This window comes from Daphnia pulicaria, chromosome 3 (genome assembly GCF_021234035.1).
Source record: "Daphnia pulicaria isolate SC F1-1A chromosome 3, SC_F0-13Bv2, whole genome shotgun sequence".
Taxonomy (NCBI): domain Eukaryota; kingdom Metazoa; phylum Arthropoda; class Branchiopoda; order Diplostraca; family Daphniidae; genus Daphnia; species Daphnia pulicaria.
Genome location: NC_060915.1, coordinates 10,215,976 through 10,235,734, shown reverse-complemented (window position 1 = coordinate 10,235,734; position 19,759 = coordinate 10,215,976). Strand labels below are relative to the sequence as shown.

Below are 19,759 nucleotides of genomic sequence, written 5' to 3'. Positions count from 1 at the left end.
AAAATCAGTAGAAAAAAGAACAAAAATTAACAACAATAAGAAATTCTGTTTTTAGCCAAATCAACAGGTTTTAATCGGTGCTACTGAAGTCAAGTGAAATTTTGCGTCGCTCATCAATCACGATTTTGATCATTCCTGTATGTTAGCAGGCGATTACGTAACAAGGTCGTCCGCTAATTGCAGATTGAGACACGACTGGATTTTCTGGATTTTTTAGTTTTGAGCGTTTGCCCATTCGGCAGTCCCCCGAAGGGAAGTGAAAACCAGACCACAGAACAAAACTAAAAGTAAATAAATACACGGATAGTGGCTTGACGGGACATCGTCTGACCAACGAGCGAGCGAGCCATTCGCCACCCATCTCGTGATGCGGCCCGAGTGTCAGCAAAAGATTCAGGCCCAAGAATCCAGCTGATCGATTCCCCCCATTCGACCCACCAACTTCTCTTTCTCAACCGTAAGAAGAAGAAGAAGAAAAAAACAAAATTATAAAACCTAAAAAAACTTTTCACCCATCCCCTTAAAACCTGGTCCTGCCCCTCCCTGCTTTCTTCCTCCTCCCTTCCCCACTCCTCCTCCTCCCCCCTGGAAAAAGAGGAACTGGGACACGAACCGTGCGCCGCGCATTCAGACGACCGAGCGCTGCTGACCGAATAGCGCGCACACACAGCGTACCCCCATCACGCCCGTTGCTACCGTCACACTACTACTACTACGCCACCTTCATTCAACGTTCGTTCACTTCACCGGATCCATGGCCATTGGATCTCTCGGCGGCATAGGATAGCTTGATTAGATTTTCTCGTGCAGTTGGAAAAGTAGAGACGGCGCACTAGGAAGCGAGTGAAAACAAGCGGCCATCAAACCACCAAGTAAAGGTAGAGACACACAAAAAGTTTTCAAACGAAGAGGAGAAGGAAGAAAACGTAGAAGAAAGAGAGCAATTCCAGGTTCGCTCCGGTTCGGATCGCACCTCCTCCCCCCTATATACCTACCTACCTACCAATTTCCAAGTTATTTTTTTTTCTCTTATATACTCCCATTCCTTATAGTTTCTCCTTCTTTCTCCCCTTTTCTACCTTCTTTTTCTTCTTCTCGAAATTGAAGAAAAACTTACCTTCCGAATAACCTGCCCAGGTGCCTACACACTGCCCACTACTTGGATACTATACCCCCGGACCCTCTTGTCTCATTTCTCTTTCTCTCATTCTCTCTGGTTCTTTCTTCGACTTCACAGATGGTATTAATGGTCTTTCAAAAGCTTCAGTTTATTTCTGTCTGCAGAAAAGAGACTCACGGTGCAGACGCGGCTCTAGTGGTAGACTAGACGCACTCACAGACTCGGCGTACCATCTTGCGACATTCCAGTCCACAGATTTATGACGACAACCAGTCGGGACCAGTAAAAGAAAGAAAGAAGAAGGTTGAAGCTGCTGCTTACATCCGTTTTTGTGTCGTCCAGCCGGCGTAGGACGTGTAGTACGTCTCATTTCTTTCTAAATCCGTGTCCGTCCCGTGTGTATGTGTTCTCGAGTGCTTGGTGTCAGTTTCGTGAGTGCTTCAACTAGCAGTGTTCCTTCGTGTGAGTCACTCCTAATAGTAGTAATTATCATTTCGTTTTCACACCATCATTCCATCAGCCAGTTGATAGTCTCAGATTCGATTCAATGAAGTAAAGAATTGCTTAAAAATAAAACCCAATATCATGAACATTGATATACTTTTACTCTTTTAGTAGTTTTCATTGGCTACACCTGATGAAACGTGCGAGGTTGCCTGTTGCAGACGGCATTGAGACTCGAATACGAACAGAAAACGCCCATCATAGGACATTTTCTTTTGCTCTGAATTCTCCTATTTCGTGTCTTTGTTGTTAATTCAGCTAAAGCAGAAAGGCACAGGCGATAAAATTTAAATTTCGAAAATCGACGAGAAAATAGTTTACTCCCACCGAAAGAGAAAGAATAATTGAAACCCTCTATTTTTAGTTTGTCCTAGTTTGCATCTGGTTTATTCACTCCTTTCTGCCATGTGAAGGCAAATTATTCGCTTTGGTATTCAGCATCTATTCTATTTAAGAACCCTATTTTGTTCGCTGCCATCTTCCTCTATGCTCTTCATCCCCAACTTGTTTCCTACGTGCCTAAATTTTTCAATATTTAGAGATAGAATTTATATAGTTGTAATATCCCGTTAGAAATGACATGACACGGCTACAGAATAAGGTATAACGTAATCGTGATTTTTAATTTCTGACCTGCGTCGACATGTTTCGCTTTCACTGCGGGAACCCCCATGGTTCAGTGAATAGGCTAGATCTATTACTTATTCCACGTATATAATTCCTTCCAATTTGTTTAGCATGGCTTTTGTTTGTTCGATGGTTCATATCACAGAACTTTGCAATTAATTTTCTTTGTTTTTGTTTGCGTCTGATCGTGCATAGGATTCCAAACAAGTGGTGGGCGGTGTCGGCTTTTTGTAAAAGGCGGACATTGTGCGGACAGTGCGTCATCATTACCCATTGCAATATCCAGCCGGCCAGCCAGCCAGCCAGTCGCCGCCATGGACAGCGAGTTATCCAATTTGGTGGAGTTTTACAGAGGCAGGAGCGTGTTCGTTACGGGCGGCACGGGATTCTTGGGCAAAGTGCTAGTGGAGAAATTGCTGCGTTCCTGTCCGGATATCAAGGCCGTTTATTTGCTCATCCGGCCGAAAAAGGGCCAGGAAGTCCGCAGCCGGATTGAGGAATTCAACCAACACATCGTAAGGATTTTATGCTAAATAAGAAATAGTGAAAGGCTTCATTGTGAAACCGAAATTATTTCGGTGGCATAGTGTGTGTGTACTGTACTGTACAGTGTGCACCGGGAATGTAGGACTAGACTGTACATTGCAGACAGACGGATCTGATCACGCAATATCCGCTTGGCATGGGTGCAGAGCAATATTAGGCCAACCGATTTCGGTAAAGGTGGGAACGACTACATGGGAAGCTCAAAGAGAAAGTTTGTTGAAGGGTACAGCACTGGAAAAGAAAGGGAAACACACAAATGTGATGCAACAAATCCACACAACATTTTTACTGGTCGTCTGGGTTTTTGTGGCTCGAACCTGCTTATCCGCTCTGTGTGGTGTGTTGTTACTATTGAGAAAATCAGTCGAGTTATTTGGCTCATCCATTTGCGCGTTCTTTCCCATTCTGTGCGGTGAAACAATGCTGTTGCTATATGCACGTATTTTCACGCTCATGCTTTGTAGTGCACACGAACCCGCGCTGTCGGAAATGAGACGAGATGCCCGATGGCGAAAGGGAAGGTATGGACGGGACCTGTGGAGAGGGGGACACACACGCGTGTACAAGACACGAGCTGGGGGGAGAAGTTTGCCTCAAGTTTCAACTCGACTCAACCGTGGAGCGGAGCCCCCATTCCGAGAGAATGGCGTCATACGTGTCGGGTTGTGCCGCGAACGGCTTCGGTCATGGCCGCATGCAAAGACCGAATTATGGTTTGGTGTTGCTCAGCACCAGGCTCGGTCGATCCCGGTGGCTATATGAACGCGGCCTGCCTGCCGCAATGGTAGGTAGAGAGAGAGAGAGAATTGGCCTAGTGCACGGCACGAGGAGATGGGAGGGGAAGGTGTGTGTATGTGTGTGTAGACGATGGGAAAGGCCAGCCAACCAGATAGAATTCAAAAACTCACGGTGACTCAGCAAAAAAAAAAAAAAATATTTTACGCACTAAATCATGTGGGCGCTAAAATTCACGGTGGAAAATATTTTTCATTCAGAAATCTCCGCATGCTGTAACTTAACTTGATTTACCTGAACTACCGGTTTACTGTTGTTTTTTTGTTTTAGCAAAACAACAACTAATCTACACCCAAACTCTCAATGAATGTACAAACAGGTTTTCGAGAATTTACGGCGTGATCGACCCCAGGCCATGGATAAAGTGATCCCTGTGGCCGGAGATGTGACTCTGGAAGGCTTTGGAATTTCGCCAGAGGATTTGAAACTTCTCTGTGATGAAGTTTCTATCGTCTTTAATTCAGCGGCCACCGTCCGCTTTGACGAGGATTTGCGGACAGCCGTTGACCTCAACGTCAAAGGACCACAAAGGCTCATGAACGTCTGTCATCAAATGAAGCGTCTGGAGGTAGCCACAAGTTTAATGCGTTTTTCTTTCACATTGTCTCAAATCATGTCTCGTTTGTTTTTCCAGGCTCTCGTCCACGTTTCAACGGCTTACAACAATCTGGACAAGGAGAGCATTGAGGAAGTCATTTACCCGACGCCTATTACGCCTCGCAAGCTGCTTGAAATCGTCGACTGTCTGGACGCCGACATGCTGACGAGCATTACTAGCCAGTAAATAAAAACCAAAAACGTCAAAATACTTTACCGACTGAAAGATCCCAAGTTGCGCAATGTAGACGCAAAAATGACCAGAGGCTTTCCTCGCGGTTTTGATCGTCCTTCCTGCTGCTCATCACATGTTTATCTATTTAGCAACTGACGCAAAGCAGCTGTTGTTGCTTTCGCCATGTTACAGTGTATAGCAAAAAGAGCATTGTCATATCATTCACTAGTCGTAGTAGTAGCGACCTAATTGTTGCTACACTGCAGCGAAGGAAAAATGGGTCTTGGCTCTTTTTTTTCCCGTCCTGACGTGTAACTAGCACCAGATGGTGAAATGAGCTTTTTATTTATGTAACTTGACTATTTGCGCACATGGCAAGCTGTTTCATTGGTACCAAGTGGCCGATACTTTTAAGCTAACAGTTATCATTTTGGTTGTTTTTATTTTTAAAGGCTTGTTGGCAAATGTCCTAATACGTACGCTTATACCAAAGCCATCGCCGAACAGTTGCTGCGTGAAGAACACGGTGACATTCCGCTAGCCATTGTCAGACCGTCAACCGTAACGGCCGCTCTGTTTGAGCCCATGCCCGGTTGGATAGATAACATCAATGGCCCAACTGGTTCGTCAACATTTTTCAATTTCTCTCTTTGCATTCATCGCATTTTGATTCATTCGGTCGCGCATTGACATCACCAGGCATCATCGCTGGAGTAGGCAAGGGTTTCCTGCGAGTCGTTCGATCCCAACCGGAACTAGTTGGCGATTTGATCCCCGTGGAATTCCCTATTCACTTGATGCTAGCCGTGGCTTGGTACACAGCCACCCACAAGTATGCCCGACATCTTATAGCTAATTGTTTTACCCAAGTTCTAATTCTTTGCTCAATTCCATCGTGTAGGTCGAAGGAAGTAAAAGTCTACAATTGCTCAACGGGTGACCATAACCCACTGACCTGGGGAGATTTCCGAACAATTGCATTCGAAGCATGGATGAAAGACCCAGGCGGTGATATCATGTGGTATCCTAGTATCAGCTTCATCAGTAACCAGTGGAATTACCTCATCGCAGCCTACATCTTCCACTACATTCCGGCATACATAATCGACTTTCTCGGTCGACTGCTCGGCAAACAGCCGAAACTTGTACGCAATGTTCAACTTGGAGTTCATCGGAGAAAATGATTTTTGAATCTCATTTTCTTTTTGATTAGGTTCGCTTTTACAGCAAAGCCGACAAGGCGATGGCTTGCCTCAATTTTTACACGATCCGACAGTGGCGATTCATCAGCGATAATGCCATCCGCCTGCTGGAGAAGATGTCACCAGCGGATCGTGAGACTTTCTACTTTGACGTGCGTGATATCAACTGGAAACAGTACATCACCAACTACGTTGCAGGCACCAAAAAGTACATTCTAAAGGATTACACACCTACAGACAAGGCGAAAGACATCATCAAAAGGTTGAATCGAAATTGTTTTATTTTCAATCGATAGTTTTAGTGCTTTAAATACCAAGATTTTATTTTGTCACAAAGGTTCTATTGGCTGCAGAAGGCGACTCATGGAATCCTTTTGCTCATCGTGGTCTTTATTGGCTTGCGTTTGTTCAGTTGGATATTTGGCGGCGCACTGCTGGCCACGTAGCCGCTCATCGCAATCATTCAGCGCTTTCCGCAGCTACCATGATCAACTCCGACTATCATTTATATAAATATTTTTTTTTTGTCTTGTCATTTAATCTTTTTGATCTTGTAGAAAGTAGAACCTCTTCACCAATTGATGAAGAAAGTGAAAAAAAAATGAAAAAGAAAAATGAGAAAATTAACAAAAAAATTATTGTAACAATTTAAAAAAAAACAGTAGTGGCAAAGAAGGAAATTTATAGTTCAATGGCGAAAGCAAATTACAGAGCAATGGAAACCAATATGTGCAAGTATATATGTGATGACATTGTATGTGTGTATTTTGTTTCTCGAATGCTTGTTTTCTTTTTATTCTCTCAGTTTTGGCTCGTGTGGATGGAGAAAAATCAAGACAAACAACAAAATATTGTAATGCCGAACGAATTCTATATTTGTTATTCAATTTATTTTATTTTTTTTTTTTTTTTTTAAATATTTGAATTTGAATTTCGGCCGTTTCTGCTAAGTGTCAGGAATCCGTCTAATTGCTTAGCGGTATTCTCCCATGTTCCATATGCACAACAATCTTGTACGATTACATCTTCTACCTTTATTCCTCTTGCAGCTCGTGTCTTAAGAAGGCGGCTGCCATTGCAAAACAAAAACTAACCGCAATAAAATATTCATATTATTCATTAATTGATATGCACCTCCGTCTGCTCATCCACAATAAATAAACGACAAATATTCTTGTCTAGTACTGCAGTACTAATACTCACTCTCATTTTTGTTGTCTCATTTTTGGAACATTTCGTGGTGAGTGCTTCGTGAATGTTTGATTTTTCTTCAGATGCGGTGAACATCCGGAGATGAGCGTGGTTTCTATTCATGTAACTGCTCGGCAAGTCGGCAGATGGCGACGAACGCTTCTAACGTGTGGTAAGTTATGTAACACACGGCAAAACGCAAAATCTTACTGCTCGAAATTTGTTTTGAAGGAGATGAAATAATAAGACGATATATGTATGTTAGTACCAACTTTGAAAATTGATTTATGACTTTCTTTTATTTCTAACTCAATGGCCTTGGTGGTACCATTAATTAAGGTTCGTGTGTTCAGGGTTGTCCATTATACATCAGCCTTAGATGTATTCGCATTTTAAAAATCATATAAGGCACGATGAGATGGCAGAAAAATCGAAAAACACCTTGGATTAACAGCCTTTATGAACGTATAAAAATGCTTGCTAACCGTGGTCATGATTACCAAGGTCTTTAGAAGCAGGACCATCGTTAGTCGACACTATTAACAAAAGCGCAATAGCAGATGACCAAGAAAAAATGTTGCGTTTTCATGGAAAAGACCGCGGATGTGCAGAAATGTCACTGCTATTTAAAATTATTCGAACCACTATCAGATGGCTGGGAATTCAAATCCTGCAACATTATACAATTTCGGTGATTCCCCTAGGTTTTTCCCCGCCGTCCGGTAAAGATCATTAGTCCTTGTCTGCAAGATCGCGTGAGTTTTTTCTCCCGAATCCCAATAAGAAAAAAGTCAGCAAGCCGTTCACCAAGAATATCAGATATTGCTGTAAATATTCTATTTCGGATTGCGCACAGTATAAACGCGTGCCATAACAACTGCATGCAGAGGATTGATCACATGTCGTCACGTGTGAGTCAGACTTGGTTTTTCCTTTAATCCACATTAACAATTCGAATGTGCTGATGGCCAAACCCAACGAGGCGAGGCAACCCGCAATGATATGCAAGCGAAATGGATAGTGAAATTATGTTCGAATAGATCAACAAGAATAGCGTGGCCCAAGAGAGTTTCACGAATAACAACAATAGCATAGTAGCTATAGTTGTGCACGCATTGTACCGCTAGGCAACGCGGTGGTGGCTGTGGTGACGTACCGTAGCGCGTTCGCATGGGTTAGTTCGTACATTTTTAAGCGGCCTTTTCTCCTGGCCGAAAGTGGATGAAAACAGAAGACGAAACTTAAAAAATGTAATTACGTATGAGAACGCCCCGATATTATTCCCAGTGTATATGGGAAAGCCCGAGGGATATTGTAAAGAGTTTCCATTCTCTCTTTTTTGTAATTTTCGTCTTTTCCTTTTTGTTTTGTTTTTTAATAGTTTGACTTTCGTTTTGTTCGGTTCACTTCTTCTTTCGTTGGCCTTGCTGCGCGCTGCCTCCGCATGCGTTCCACCAATCGCCGCAGTTGCAATCGGCAGCATACAGTATAGAGACGGATACGTAACTCGTTTATGGGAGCTAAGCCTCAATTGGACTTGAACGTGAAACAGACTAATAGGCCCATTCTTCTCTCTTTCTTTCTTTTTCAGACTCCGGCTCGTTGCCGTTGCATCAACAAAGGAAAGTGAATTGGAAGAAAAAAAGCGACTCTGAGGAATTGAGGTCATGGCGCACCAAATCCGCGTTTACTATTGCGACACGATGCGGAATCTCCTACGGCGACGTATACAACCACACGCAATGAGATACGCTCTTTTCCGTCATTAATTTTACATCCATAAAAAGAGTTAAGATAAGACAAAGGAAACACTTCTTCTAGTCCGATGAATTCACATGAAGGGCTCAGCCAAATCTGCTGTACTTATTTTTCCATTAGCGAAGAAACGAACAAAAAAGTGATTGATGCGTTAATAATAACAGGTTGGCGAAATTACGGGCGATTTGCGGAAATCCCCGCAGCATAACCTTGATGAAAACGCAATAAAATGAGAGAATTATTATTTCGTTTCATTGAGTTTATCACGATAGTAATTTAAAATTTTTATTGAGATTGTTTTTGGAAAAAAAAACAGCAACAGCTCATTATTTCAAGCAAGCGGCTGAAGGAAGTTCTGCGCCTGTATGTGACGTCACAATAAAATTTTTCCTTGGAGACGTGGGCTTACCTTTAGGGCATATTTGGGCACCTGACGAGTGTCGAGTTGTCAATTTTGTGACGTCACAACCGCAAAAGGTGTCATCAGGGGTAACGAACGAGACGCGTGGGCCAGAAAATTCCAATCGAGGTTGACATCGGTCACCATTTTGACTTTTGTGCCACGTCATTATTCGTTGGCGTTGATTTCTTTGCCAGCCATAAGGAAGTGTTTGTGTTTCTAGAATTTTCGTGTGCAATCATGGAGAAGACATCACATTTGAGCGGCCTGTCTTGTGACGTCACTGAAGCCATTCAAGTCAACGAGATTCACGACGACGCCTTTCTGGGAGACACGCTGTCATTGTCTCAGTTCAATGTGGGTCGCGAAATAGGCAAAGGACAATTTTCTCAGGTATACATCACGACATTCCCTCGTTGCCCCTTGCTCATTCATGTATTCGCCATCTTTGTTTGTTGTTGGAAATAATAAGGTTTACTCGGCTACGTTTCTGCCATGCCCGTCCCGTAGAGTCGCCATAAAACGTGTCGAACTGCTAGAAATGGTGGACTCAAAAGCCCGGGCCGACTGCGTCAAGGAGATCCAGCTGCTCAAGGTGTGCTGCGTTATTAAACACATTTGAACGTCTCTCCATATATATCCGTATGTGTCGACGCCCTGAGTCAGCCTCACTAAGACGTGTTATTTGGCCTAACGGGATATTGACACACACTCGCTACGCATTATAGTCGCAAGCTTAGACGATTGTGCCAGGCCGAGCAAGGGTTTTCAGACGGCGTTACGCAAAGTCTGGCTGGTTTTTTGTTTGTTTTTGTGACCTTCACATTGTTATTGTTATTCATTCTCCATTCCTGTTTTCAAATTTATATTCGAGATCCGGGTGTGTTTCGAAAATCCCACAGGATCAGTTTTTAAAATAGCCGCTGGAAACTTGTCAGGCCAAAAATGATACCTGTTCCGCATATGAATTTGAAACACCTATGGTCAATTTTTTACTTATCTTGTGTAACTATAATGAATCATTTTAAGTATGGATATGAATAATCGTATGATGAGTTAGTTTTCGATTTCATGGGAGGGGGAAAGTGGCTTTGCATTTCACGCACTGATTCGGGTGACAACTCGATTCACTTTTTTGAGTTTCTTCATCATTTTTCCTTTTCATTTTCATTTTTCCCTTGCCTTTCTCTATTTTAAAATTCCCAAAACAACTTTCGGTGGTGTAATAGCAATTGAAACATCCCAATGTGGTGCGCTATCTGGGCTCCTTCGAAGAAAACCAATCCGGCCAACTGTTGATCGTTTTGGAGCTAGCAGGTGCTGGAGATTTAGCGAAATTTCTCTTCAGGTTTGTCTGAGATATTTTTTCCCTTTTTTCACTCCTTCATTACCATGGAAAACCTATGTATCGGGCTATTATTAAATGATGTTATATCTTTTTATGGGATCCGATTTGTGTGTGAAATCAATTTTAAATTGGAACGAGGGCATCGATGGGCCTCCGCGTTATAAGGCACCTTTTTTTTGGTATTTGTCTTTTGTGCTTAGTAATCATTCTTTTTACTTTTTGACGCTGTTTCCCCCTGGCCGCAATTTTCAATCAGCAGCTGTCAACGTAACGCGAGACTTATGACAGAGCAAGCGATTTGGCGGATCTTCGTTCAAATTGCATCGGCACTGGAACACATCCACTCGAGGCGAATTGTACACCGCGGTAAAATTAAAATTAATTGCCGTACTATGGTAGACTATAATCATTCTAAAAATAACGTTGACCAAAACATCTGCAACAATAGAAGACGTACCGTTTGCTAATTTCTAGATAATTTTTTCTCAACTAATTGTACGAGAATATTTTCAAATAGTGCTGCTGCAGCACATGCATATGTATGCGTTATGTAACTTGTTTTACCTTAGGGGGTTTTTTTTGGCCAGCTAAATTACACGTGTGTTTTCCTTGCCTTCCAGACATTAAGCCAGCCAACGTCTTCTTGACATCAGACTTGACCGTGAAACTGGGAGACCTGGGCCTTGGACGTTTCTTCAGCAGGTATGTTATGCAATTATATCCCGCCTCGGTTTTCCCATTTTCCCCTCCTGAGCCGGAATATAGAAGTCCTTCATATCCATACCAATTTTTTTTTTAAGTTTCGGGTTTTTCCTAGCCACGATATTTATCTAAATTCACCACGTTTCATGTTTCAACAGTAAAACATTCGCGGCGCATTCACTCGTTGGAACTCCATACTATATGAGGCAAATAACATTTTTCCGTCCAATATTTTTTAAGAAAAATCATAAAATGTTCTACCCTTGTTGTTGTTTTTGTACGCGCAACACCTGCGAATGAATCAACAACAGCCCTGAGCGACTCAATCAATGCGGTTACGATTTTTCCTCGGATATTTGGTCGCTGGGGTGTCTCCTTTATGAGGTTGTATATAGTTTTATTAAATAATTGCAGTGCACTGTTTACACCTGGGTCAATGATGATCAAGTGTTACCTTTTCATTGAAATGTGCTAAAAAAATGACATTGAGAAATTTTAATGGGAGATTGCTCTTCATGTAGTGGTTGTAAACGGATTATATTGGTTCAGTTTCGCCTTTCTTTTATTTATTGCCAATAATAACTTTCAGCTGAAAATAACATCTAAGGTTACATGTGACGGCGCTCTTGCTTTCGTAGAAAAGTAGACATGAGTTGACTTGGAAAATAAAAAGGTTCCAATGTCGTTGATGACAATGCTATTTCTTTAGATGGCGGCGCTCCAACCTCCTTTCAATTGCTTCAAGTCAAACTGGAACGCGCTCCGCCAAAATATTGAACGCTGCGAATATCCACCACTGCCGTCTGATCGCTACAGCGTTGATGTAAGTCAATAATGAATCGCTGTCGCTTCTTTCCTTTTCGTACTAAAATCAATTTGTGAATTATTAAGATGCGGCACTTGGTGGGATCTTGTTTACAACGCGCTCCGACCCAACGCCCGAATGCCCAGCAAGTTTTCTGCATAGCCAAAACATTGCACGTTCGATCGATGGTGGCCAAATTTCCAGCGACCGATCCTTCGTTATCCCGTCGTCACACATTCACGGATTGAGCGAGAGCGATCCTTCTTTATTATTGGAGATTATATTTTTACCATGAATGTTGTGTCCGTGTATATACTAGGGGCTCTGCGGGGGGAGAAGAAGCTATAGGATTTATGATGTAGAATTTTAAAAGTAGATCATCACATTCAGAACTATAGATCCCTTTTGTGTGAAACAACAACAACAACAGCCGGCGTTATACCGACGCTTTCTTGATGCGGTGACTGGAAATTAGGTGAAAGCTCGGACGATTTGGTCACTGTGAGTAAGTTTCGGTCTGTGTGTCTCTGTATATCTGAATATCTCTCTCGTCGGTGAATGGGTTCCGAACCGCACGATTACTGGATTTACGATCCTTGTCGGTTTTTTTTTTTTCTTTCCTACATAATTTATTTTATTTTTGTGTCTTCCGATGTCATTTTTGTTTTTCTTATTCCTTGTCGTAACGAACTTTTTTGTGTCATTTTACGTGAAGGAAAAATGTAATAATCTTTTGGATGTACAATATAGCAGAGTTTTTGTCTGTAATATTAAATTATATGATCTTCGTGTGTTGGTGATCACGTGGCCATCCAACCAAATGAGAACCGAGCGACTGTTCTACTATGTCGGGTATTTAATGACAACACACATTTCCGGCCGGGGATTGCATCTGCACTTCAAAAGGGGAATTTTGTTGTATTTTTGGTGATGGGACTCACGCACCTGGTCGTGATCCCTCCTCTTTTTCTTGCTCACCCGCAAACGCACGCATGCGCACGAAACTTACATGCGCCGGTATGATGACGGTTGGTCGTGATGATGAAAATTATGGTCAAGAAAAATTAGAAGACTGAAAGCATTTCTCCGGGTGTGGATTACATGTCAATCCAATGCTTCCATAGCTCCTTCTCGATATATTTAGTATAAGCCGTAAATAGTATTTTATATTATTTGGCTGGATTTATTTTTCCTTCTCGATAGAACTTTGCTCCCTGTTTTGGAACAAGAGATACGAGTCAACAAGAAAAAGCCATACGGGAAAAATATAATACTTTCCTCCCTGGGGCCCTGTTAGCCGTTGCGGTGAAATTCCAGAAGAACATGAAGAAGAAGAATAAGAAGAAGAAGAAGAAGAAGAAGAAGAAGAAGAAGAAGAAGAAGAAGAAGAAGAAGAAGAAGAAGAAGAAGAAGAAGAAGAAGAAGAAGAAGAAGAAGAAGAGGAAGAAGAGATGGAAGGTTCCAAGGGGCGGCTCCGGTGGTTAGGGACCTCTCTCTCTTAGTCTCTCTTATTTCGATTTTCTCATATAGGTAGATATATATTGAGTGTGTATATCTATGTGTATGCATGTATACCTTATGTTATCTTTCCTTTCGAATTTCGAGTGACCCTCAGGTTTTCCATTTTTCACTCCCCCCCCCCCCACCCCCCGCGCTGCCTTATAGCCATTTCTCTCTCTCTCCTTACGGTTTTGTGGTACTCACTGGAGGATCAGCCAGCCCTACTGGGTTAGGGCGTGTGTGTGTCGTGTGTGTTGAATGAGAGAGAGAGAGAGAGAGAGACGATGTACCACGGCAACGTTATAAGTAGGTGGGGACGAACTGGTTACTATCCCAGACAAGTCGGGAACTCTCCGCCGATCGCACGCACGCTCCTTAAGCTCTCCCGAAGGAAGAGAATATCCACACACACAACTGTCTGCTCATCGGTATCCATACGCAGTCCTGCATCCACAACGTCTATTTTTGTCAGACGGTGATTGCACACGCAACAGTGAGTTGACCAGTGAGTTACACAAGGCTCGTGATGTGAAGTGTTTCATGTTGATTCTTCTTGTAGAACCAACCATCATTTTTACATTTTAAAAAGGACTTGATTTCAACCGACTGTGCGTTCAAGTGTTGACCGTTAAACAAAGTTAACCCCTTTCCCCATATTTCCCCCCCTGCGCACGTCTTACGTCATCATTTTGTAACGCAGTCAGCTGTCTGCGAGTTAAAAAAAGAACAAACAAAAAATAAAATAAAATGGAAGAGTCGAGTATCGTTGAGTTTTATAACGGTAAAACGGTGTTCATCACCGGTGCGACGGGATTCATGGGCAAAGTGCTCGTCGAGAAGCTGTTGCGCTCGTGTCCCGGTGTTGACCAACTCTACTTGCTCATGAGGCCGTCCAAGGGCAAGGACGTCAGTTCCCGCCTCAAAGAATTCATTGAAAACCAGGTACTGATAGTAGAAAAGAAAACACCCAAAATTCACGCTTTCTCTTTGGTCACTCCCATTGAGCAGAGAGTTCGTGCAGAAAAATGCCTTCATACTGTCTACAATCCCTACTATTTGTACAGGTTTTTGAAAGTCTACGGAACGAACATCCGGAACAGATGAACAAGATCGTTGCCGTGGCCGGTGATGTCACATTTCCTGGTTTCGGTCTTTCACCCGAAGATTTGCAGCTCATTCACGACAACGTATCGGTCGTCTTCAATTCAGCCGCCACCGTCAAATTTGACGAAGAACTTAAAACGGCCGTTCAGCTCAACGTCAAAGGTCCACGTGAATTGCTGGCTATTTGTCGCAAAATGAAAAAGCTACAGGTAAAACAATTTTGAAATCAATTATGGATCTTCTTTTTAAAAACAAAAAAATAACCAACTGAATAATAAATTTATTTGTTTGATATGAATTAACAGGCGGTCGTTCATGTCTCAACGGCGTTCAACAATCTCGACCGCGAGGAACTGGACGAAGTGATTTATCCCGCCCCGATCGACCCGATCAAATTGATTGAACTGATTGACTGTTTGGATGATGGACTCGTCCGAGCGATCACAAAAGAGTAAGAAAATCTCAAGTATGATTTAATTGATTTAGAGGATCTAGTAATCGAAGTCAATTCAGCGTATAAAACTGTTACCACACCATTGAAGAAGGTGATGTAAATGCATAAATAAAAACAACCGGTTGGTTTCGTGTGCGTTTAGGTTGGTCGGCCAGTGTCCCAACACTTATACTTACACTAAAGCACTTGCCGAACAGCTTCTAGAGAGGGAATGCGGTGACATTCCGCTGGCAATCGTCCGTCCATCGATCGTCACAGCAGCCGAGCATGAGCCTCTTCCGGGCTGGGTCGACAATCTGAACGGACCAACAGGTAAGGTTCGTTTCTCTTTGCCAGTAGTGTCAGAGAGTTCACTGTCCCTTAACCCCTAGCACTATACAGTTACAGTTCAACGTGCAGTGCTCAATGGTATCTTCTTTATCCCTCTTGTGCTTCTTCGACTTCTTCTAGAGCCTTCCGTTTCTTTTTCTCTTTGTCTCCATTCCATTCTTTCCCACACCACCGTTTCACCACACATTCAAGAGAGTAGGGGGAACGCGTCATGGTGGTGGGGGGGTTTATCGGTGAAGACCATCTCCCAGTTAAAAAAAAAAGAAAAGCCCCAGGTCCGGGATGCCAATCAAGACCGGAGAGGTTATTGTAACCAACGGAGCCCCTTTTTACTCATCCCCCCTTCAAAAAAACAACAACGGACCAACGGACCTACGGATTGATTCCGTTGTTTGACGGTCCGGCATTCGAAATTGTTGTAAAAAGAAATAGAAAAAAAAAAGTTCACCGTGAGCTGTGCGCTCCATCACAACCCGCAAACTTCACGGAAGCGCGGACCGCCGGAGAACCTGAAATGGGAACGGTGTAAAAGGCCGCCCATCTCGCTTTTTCCACCCGTCAGGCAAAGAGGCCGCATTTGCCCTGAAGGAATTTTCTTGTATTTTTGTTATTTTTCTCCTTCTTCTTCCTTTATTTCTTTCCTTCTTTCTCTTTTTTTCCCATTTGGTGTTGTTTTTAATTCCAACTAGAACTTATTCGGATTCCAAAGTTCGTCTCCCGTGTGAGCATATGCACGTATTGTTTTTTGGGCTGGTTGGAAACTTTCTAGTCTGGAGCTAGTCTAAAATTAAGCAATTCCTGACGTATTCGGTGCGCGACTCACGATTGTTGGTCCCGACCCGCGTGCAACCGCCAATGAATATCGGAGTGATTTGTTTGTATTTTCATATCCCCCCCCCCCCTAACAAAAACAAAAAAACTCTGGGTAGATTATTACAAGTGTACGTACTTAAACTTCTAGAAGAGAAATTTCCATTGGTGGTAGTATCCATTATTGTCGGGATTTCAAGTGTGAAACCGAGTAGTACAAGCCGAAAGGGATTTTGCACTATGGGAAGATTAACGGCGGTCACTACATAAGTGGTAACATCAATCCTCTCTAGGCTATAGCGGAACGACAAACATTACTACGCTGATGATAACCATAATTCTGTCTGTACTTAGAGACAAACAGTTGGGAATAATTTCCGAAACCGACAGTTGAGAAAAGCGAAACTAAAACATTGTATGTATGTATTGTATGCTCAAGTGTTTTTCGAGCTGCTTGACTTTCACTCGTTCCCGTCAATTGATATACGCTCCGGCGCTCCTCTTCGGGAATGCCCGTAGAAATTACGCATAACTAACAAAACAGCTGATTATGGGCTCACTCCAGCAGTAATGTTACAGATAGGAAATGTGTTTCAGACTTTTCCTGCCATAATATTAGAGGCAGTTATTGGCAAGAGAAAAATTGGATCCCAACACGGCACGCCTCTTTCTCGTCCCAGCTATTACGTATTTCAACTTTCTCCTTCTCTATACTATCTTTTCTTATTTTTGTTGTGCCTCCCATCTTTTTTACACTTTCGCTTGTGGTCGTTATGGCCATTTCATCGATCCAAAGCGTTCCGTATGATAATGATTCGGACCTTTCTATTTTTCCATAGGCTTCGTCTCTGGAGTTGGCAAAGGTTTCATCCGCACTTTCAAAATCAACTCACAACTCGTTGGCGACATCGTTCCCGTCGACTACCCCATTAATCTTATGATTGCCGTCGGTTGGCATACGGCCATTCAAAAGTGAGATCCGTCAGTCAGAACGCATATGCACGGAATTCTTTCCGATGAATCGAAATTCTGTATACCAAACTCTCTGTTTCTTTTCGCTTTCGTTTTGTTCCCATAGTCGGCGTATGACTAAGGTCGAAGGGATCCCCAAGAAGATCGAAGTCTACAATTGCTCAACTGGACAGAAAAACCCGCTGACTTGGGAGAGGTTTCGATCCATCGGCTTCAACTATTGGCTGCAGAACCCGACAGTTGAAATGATGTGGTATCCCAACTGCAGTTTCACCAAAAACAAAGCGGTGCACAAGATCGATCAGGCGATATCCCACTATCTGCCCGCCTACGCTTTAGATCTTGTGGCTCGTCTAACCGGCAAGCGCGTCAAATGGGTACGTGACCTTATTTTATTGGATTCCCCTTGGCTATATAGTGTGTGTGTGTGTGTGAGTAGTGGTTTGGTTGGTTTTAAGGGGGCTTTGAACGGCTTGGAATTTGACGACTTTTGACTTGTTTATTTATTTGTGATTTGCGTTCGTTATTTTATTTTCCAATTAGGTGCGGCTGTATGATCGTGCTCATCACGCTATTTCCTGTCTGGATTTCTTCATGACTCACCAGTGGCGATTCGTGAGCGAGAACCCGATCCGTCTCCTCGACTACCTTTCGGAGGCTGACCGAAACATCTTCTATTTCGACGTTCGCCAGATCAATTGGAATACCTACATAGGGACCTATGTTGCCGGGGCTCGGCGTTACATTTTAAAAGACGATCCTAGCACATTGCCAGCCGCCAGGAGAAACCTGAAAAAGTACGTATATAACGCTTGTTTCGATGACCCGTTAGAATAACCAACCAGTTTTACCGCATTTTTTCATTCCATATTTGTATTACCTACTCGACAGGTTGTACATGGCGAAGATGCTGCTCCGTCTGATAATGCTGAGCATCTTCTTTTTAGTCATGTCGTACCTGTGGCAGCAAGTGTCTTCTTGGGGAACCAGCAACCCCAGCGAGTATTTCACCAGCGATAACATCACCTTTCTGCATCTGCAGAGCGAAGTGGAGAAGGAAACGGGCAATCAAGCCATCAATCCTTATCTTACCAGTGGAATGAAGTCCTAGTTATCTATACCCTATTTGATTTATATTTTTTTTGTTTGGGAACATTTTTCTTTTTGAGGCTTGATTTCGTACTACTTTGGCGTCTTTCCATCGAAAGAAATCTCGACAAAAGAGCACATCATTGTTACATACTTTATATCCGAGAGAGTGTCACAGCGGCAGGTTCTTCCCTCTAGCGAATTGAATACGGAAACGGGAAACTTGACGTCAAAAGCGCTGTTTTTATTTTTATTTTTCAAGGACCGTCGACATAGCCAGAGCCAGCTCTAGTATCCCTGTGCAGACCACGTGACTCACCGTGCAAGAATACCAAAATTCATAGAGTCGTAACTCGTAAAAGGGAACAAGAAATACTTTTTGAAAAATAACACTTAACCACGGCTAAAGCTGATATGAACACCCGCTGTATTATTATTATTATTAATCTTTACTATTCATGTAGACTCGCTGATTGTTTCTTTTTTTTCTGTAAGAAGACATCCTACAATACAATAATTTTTTTATTACTTCACAGTTTATTGAATTCGATCTCTATTAATAATAATATAATAAAATTTATAATATCACAAATAATAAAATAATATTAGTAATAATCGTAATAATCTCCCATGTGTCAAATCGTAACTTAAGATTTATCGATCAAGCCTGTATTCTGTGTACAGTGAGGTAGCTGGTAGCTAGTTGGTAGATGAATAAAATTGTTTTGAATAATAGATTCGCTGCAGCGTCGCGTCCGTGTGTGCCCTCACCGTGAAATAACTCAACGTCTGAGCGCCCGCCTTCGTCCTCGTCTGGCCCCCGCCCGTCTCTCAATTCGAGCTGACTTTTCCTTTAAACGCGCAGGTGGTAAATAGAAACAAACGTAATTTAAATGCGGCGAGTAGGAGCTTAAGTTTTGCAATTACTTTCTCCCAGCCGTAGCCCAAACTGGTATGGTGCTTTCGGCGAGAATCGTGAAGCGAATTTCTAATGAGAGTTGGCCCAACGAATCAAGAGAAAGAGAGAGCCCTTTCGCATTGGTACTTTGCCAGACTCTGAATTATTATTCAGTTGGCAGGTGGGTTAACTATAAAAACCCAAATAGAAAATAGAAGAAGCTTATTGGTGAAGCGTGGCTCAGGCTCATCACACCTTTGCCATATCGAGTATGTTTGTCCGGACGTCTCGGATACCACGACCCACTGACCTCCGTTTCTCAGAAGAGAAAAGTTCCTCATACGAATCCCGTTACGTTCCTAGAATAACGACACCAACGGCTGCCACTCAACTTTGAATGGTGGCAAAACTCTTAACATTACAGAGTGACGGAGATATAACCAGAAATGATTCCGGTTCGCCCTAAAAATTGTAGACCCATCAGTCTGGTTAGCCAGAAAATGATAGCATTAGAGATTTTATGATTTCTTTCAATGTGGAGCCATTGAAGAAAATGCCAAGCGAGGAACAATTTTCTTCAAATGATTTATAAATGCGGTGATGAAAAATTCAATTGATAACTAGAAAAATAAAAAAGCAGCTCGTTTAAGCTACATTCTACTGCACGCAAGAGGCACGGAACCTTTGTCTACCGCCCTAAATGGCCAAGAAATAATCAATTATGGATCACTTGTCTGCCTCTGGACGGAGATGGCCAGACAAAATGTCGGAAAAAAGAAGGTGATTAAACGGCCGTGCACGAAACAGTTGAATGCGGCCAAACGTTGACGAC

General features: G+C 42.7%; 3 protein-coding genes across 4 annotated transcripts; all 3 read left to right on the top strand.

Moving 5' to 3' along the window:
• Nucleotides 1-527: 527 nt before the first annotated feature.
• On the top strand, nt 528-6,755 carry LOC124328386 (putative fatty acyl-CoA reductase CG5065). Of its 2 annotated transcripts, XR_006916279.1 has the most exons (11): nt 528-878; nt 1,285-1,602; nt 2,447-2,766; nt 3,912-4,160; nt 4,227-4,372; nt 4,817-4,986; nt 5,064-5,196; nt 5,266-5,509; nt 5,578-5,828; nt 5,904-6,301; nt 6,372-6,755. XR_006916279.1 is itself a non-coding variant. In XM_046787151.1 (10 exons), exons 3-10 carry the CDS (start codon nt 2,566-2,568, stop codon nt 6,010-6,012), a joined length of 1,503 nt encoding a protein of 500 aa, XP_046643107.1. In that variant the 5' UTR covers nt 528-878; nt 1,285-1,602; nt 2,447-2,565; the 3' UTR covers nt 6,013-6,755. The 2 variants fall into 2 exon arrangements, 1 of the variants encoding a protein (XP_046643107.1); XM_046787151.1 differs by having other exon boundaries at nt 5,904-6,755.
• Nucleotides 6,756-8,989: 2,234 nt separating this feature from the next.
• On the top strand, nt 8,990-12,825 carry LOC124328387 (serine/threonine-protein kinase Nek7-like). Its single transcript, XM_046787152.1, has 9 exons — nt 8,990-9,308; nt 9,388-9,510; nt 10,145-10,263; nt 10,523-10,629; nt 10,884-10,965; nt 11,124-11,171; nt 11,277-11,349; nt 11,675-11,788; nt 11,857-12,825. The coding sequence occupies exons 1-9, from the start codon at nt 9,156-9,158 to the stop codon at nt 12,016-12,018; spliced, it is 981 nt and encodes a 326-aa protein (XP_046643108.1). The 5' UTR covers nt 8,990-9,155; the 3' UTR covers nt 12,019-12,825.
• A 762-nt stretch (nt 12,826-13,587) lies between these two features.
• LOC124328385 (putative fatty acyl-CoA reductase CG5065) lies at nt 13,588-18,557 on the top strand. Its single transcript, XM_046787150.1, has 8 exons — nt 13,588-14,212; nt 14,335-14,583; nt 14,680-14,825; nt 14,971-15,140; nt 16,808-16,940; nt 17,047-17,317; nt 17,484-17,737; nt 17,832-18,557. The coding sequence occupies exons 1-8, from the start codon at nt 14,018-14,020 to the stop codon at nt 18,049-18,051; spliced, it is 1,638 nt and encodes a 545-aa protein (XP_046643106.1). The 5' UTR covers nt 13,588-14,017; the 3' UTR covers nt 18,052-18,557.
• Nucleotides 18,558-19,759: the final 1,202 nt, after the last annotated feature.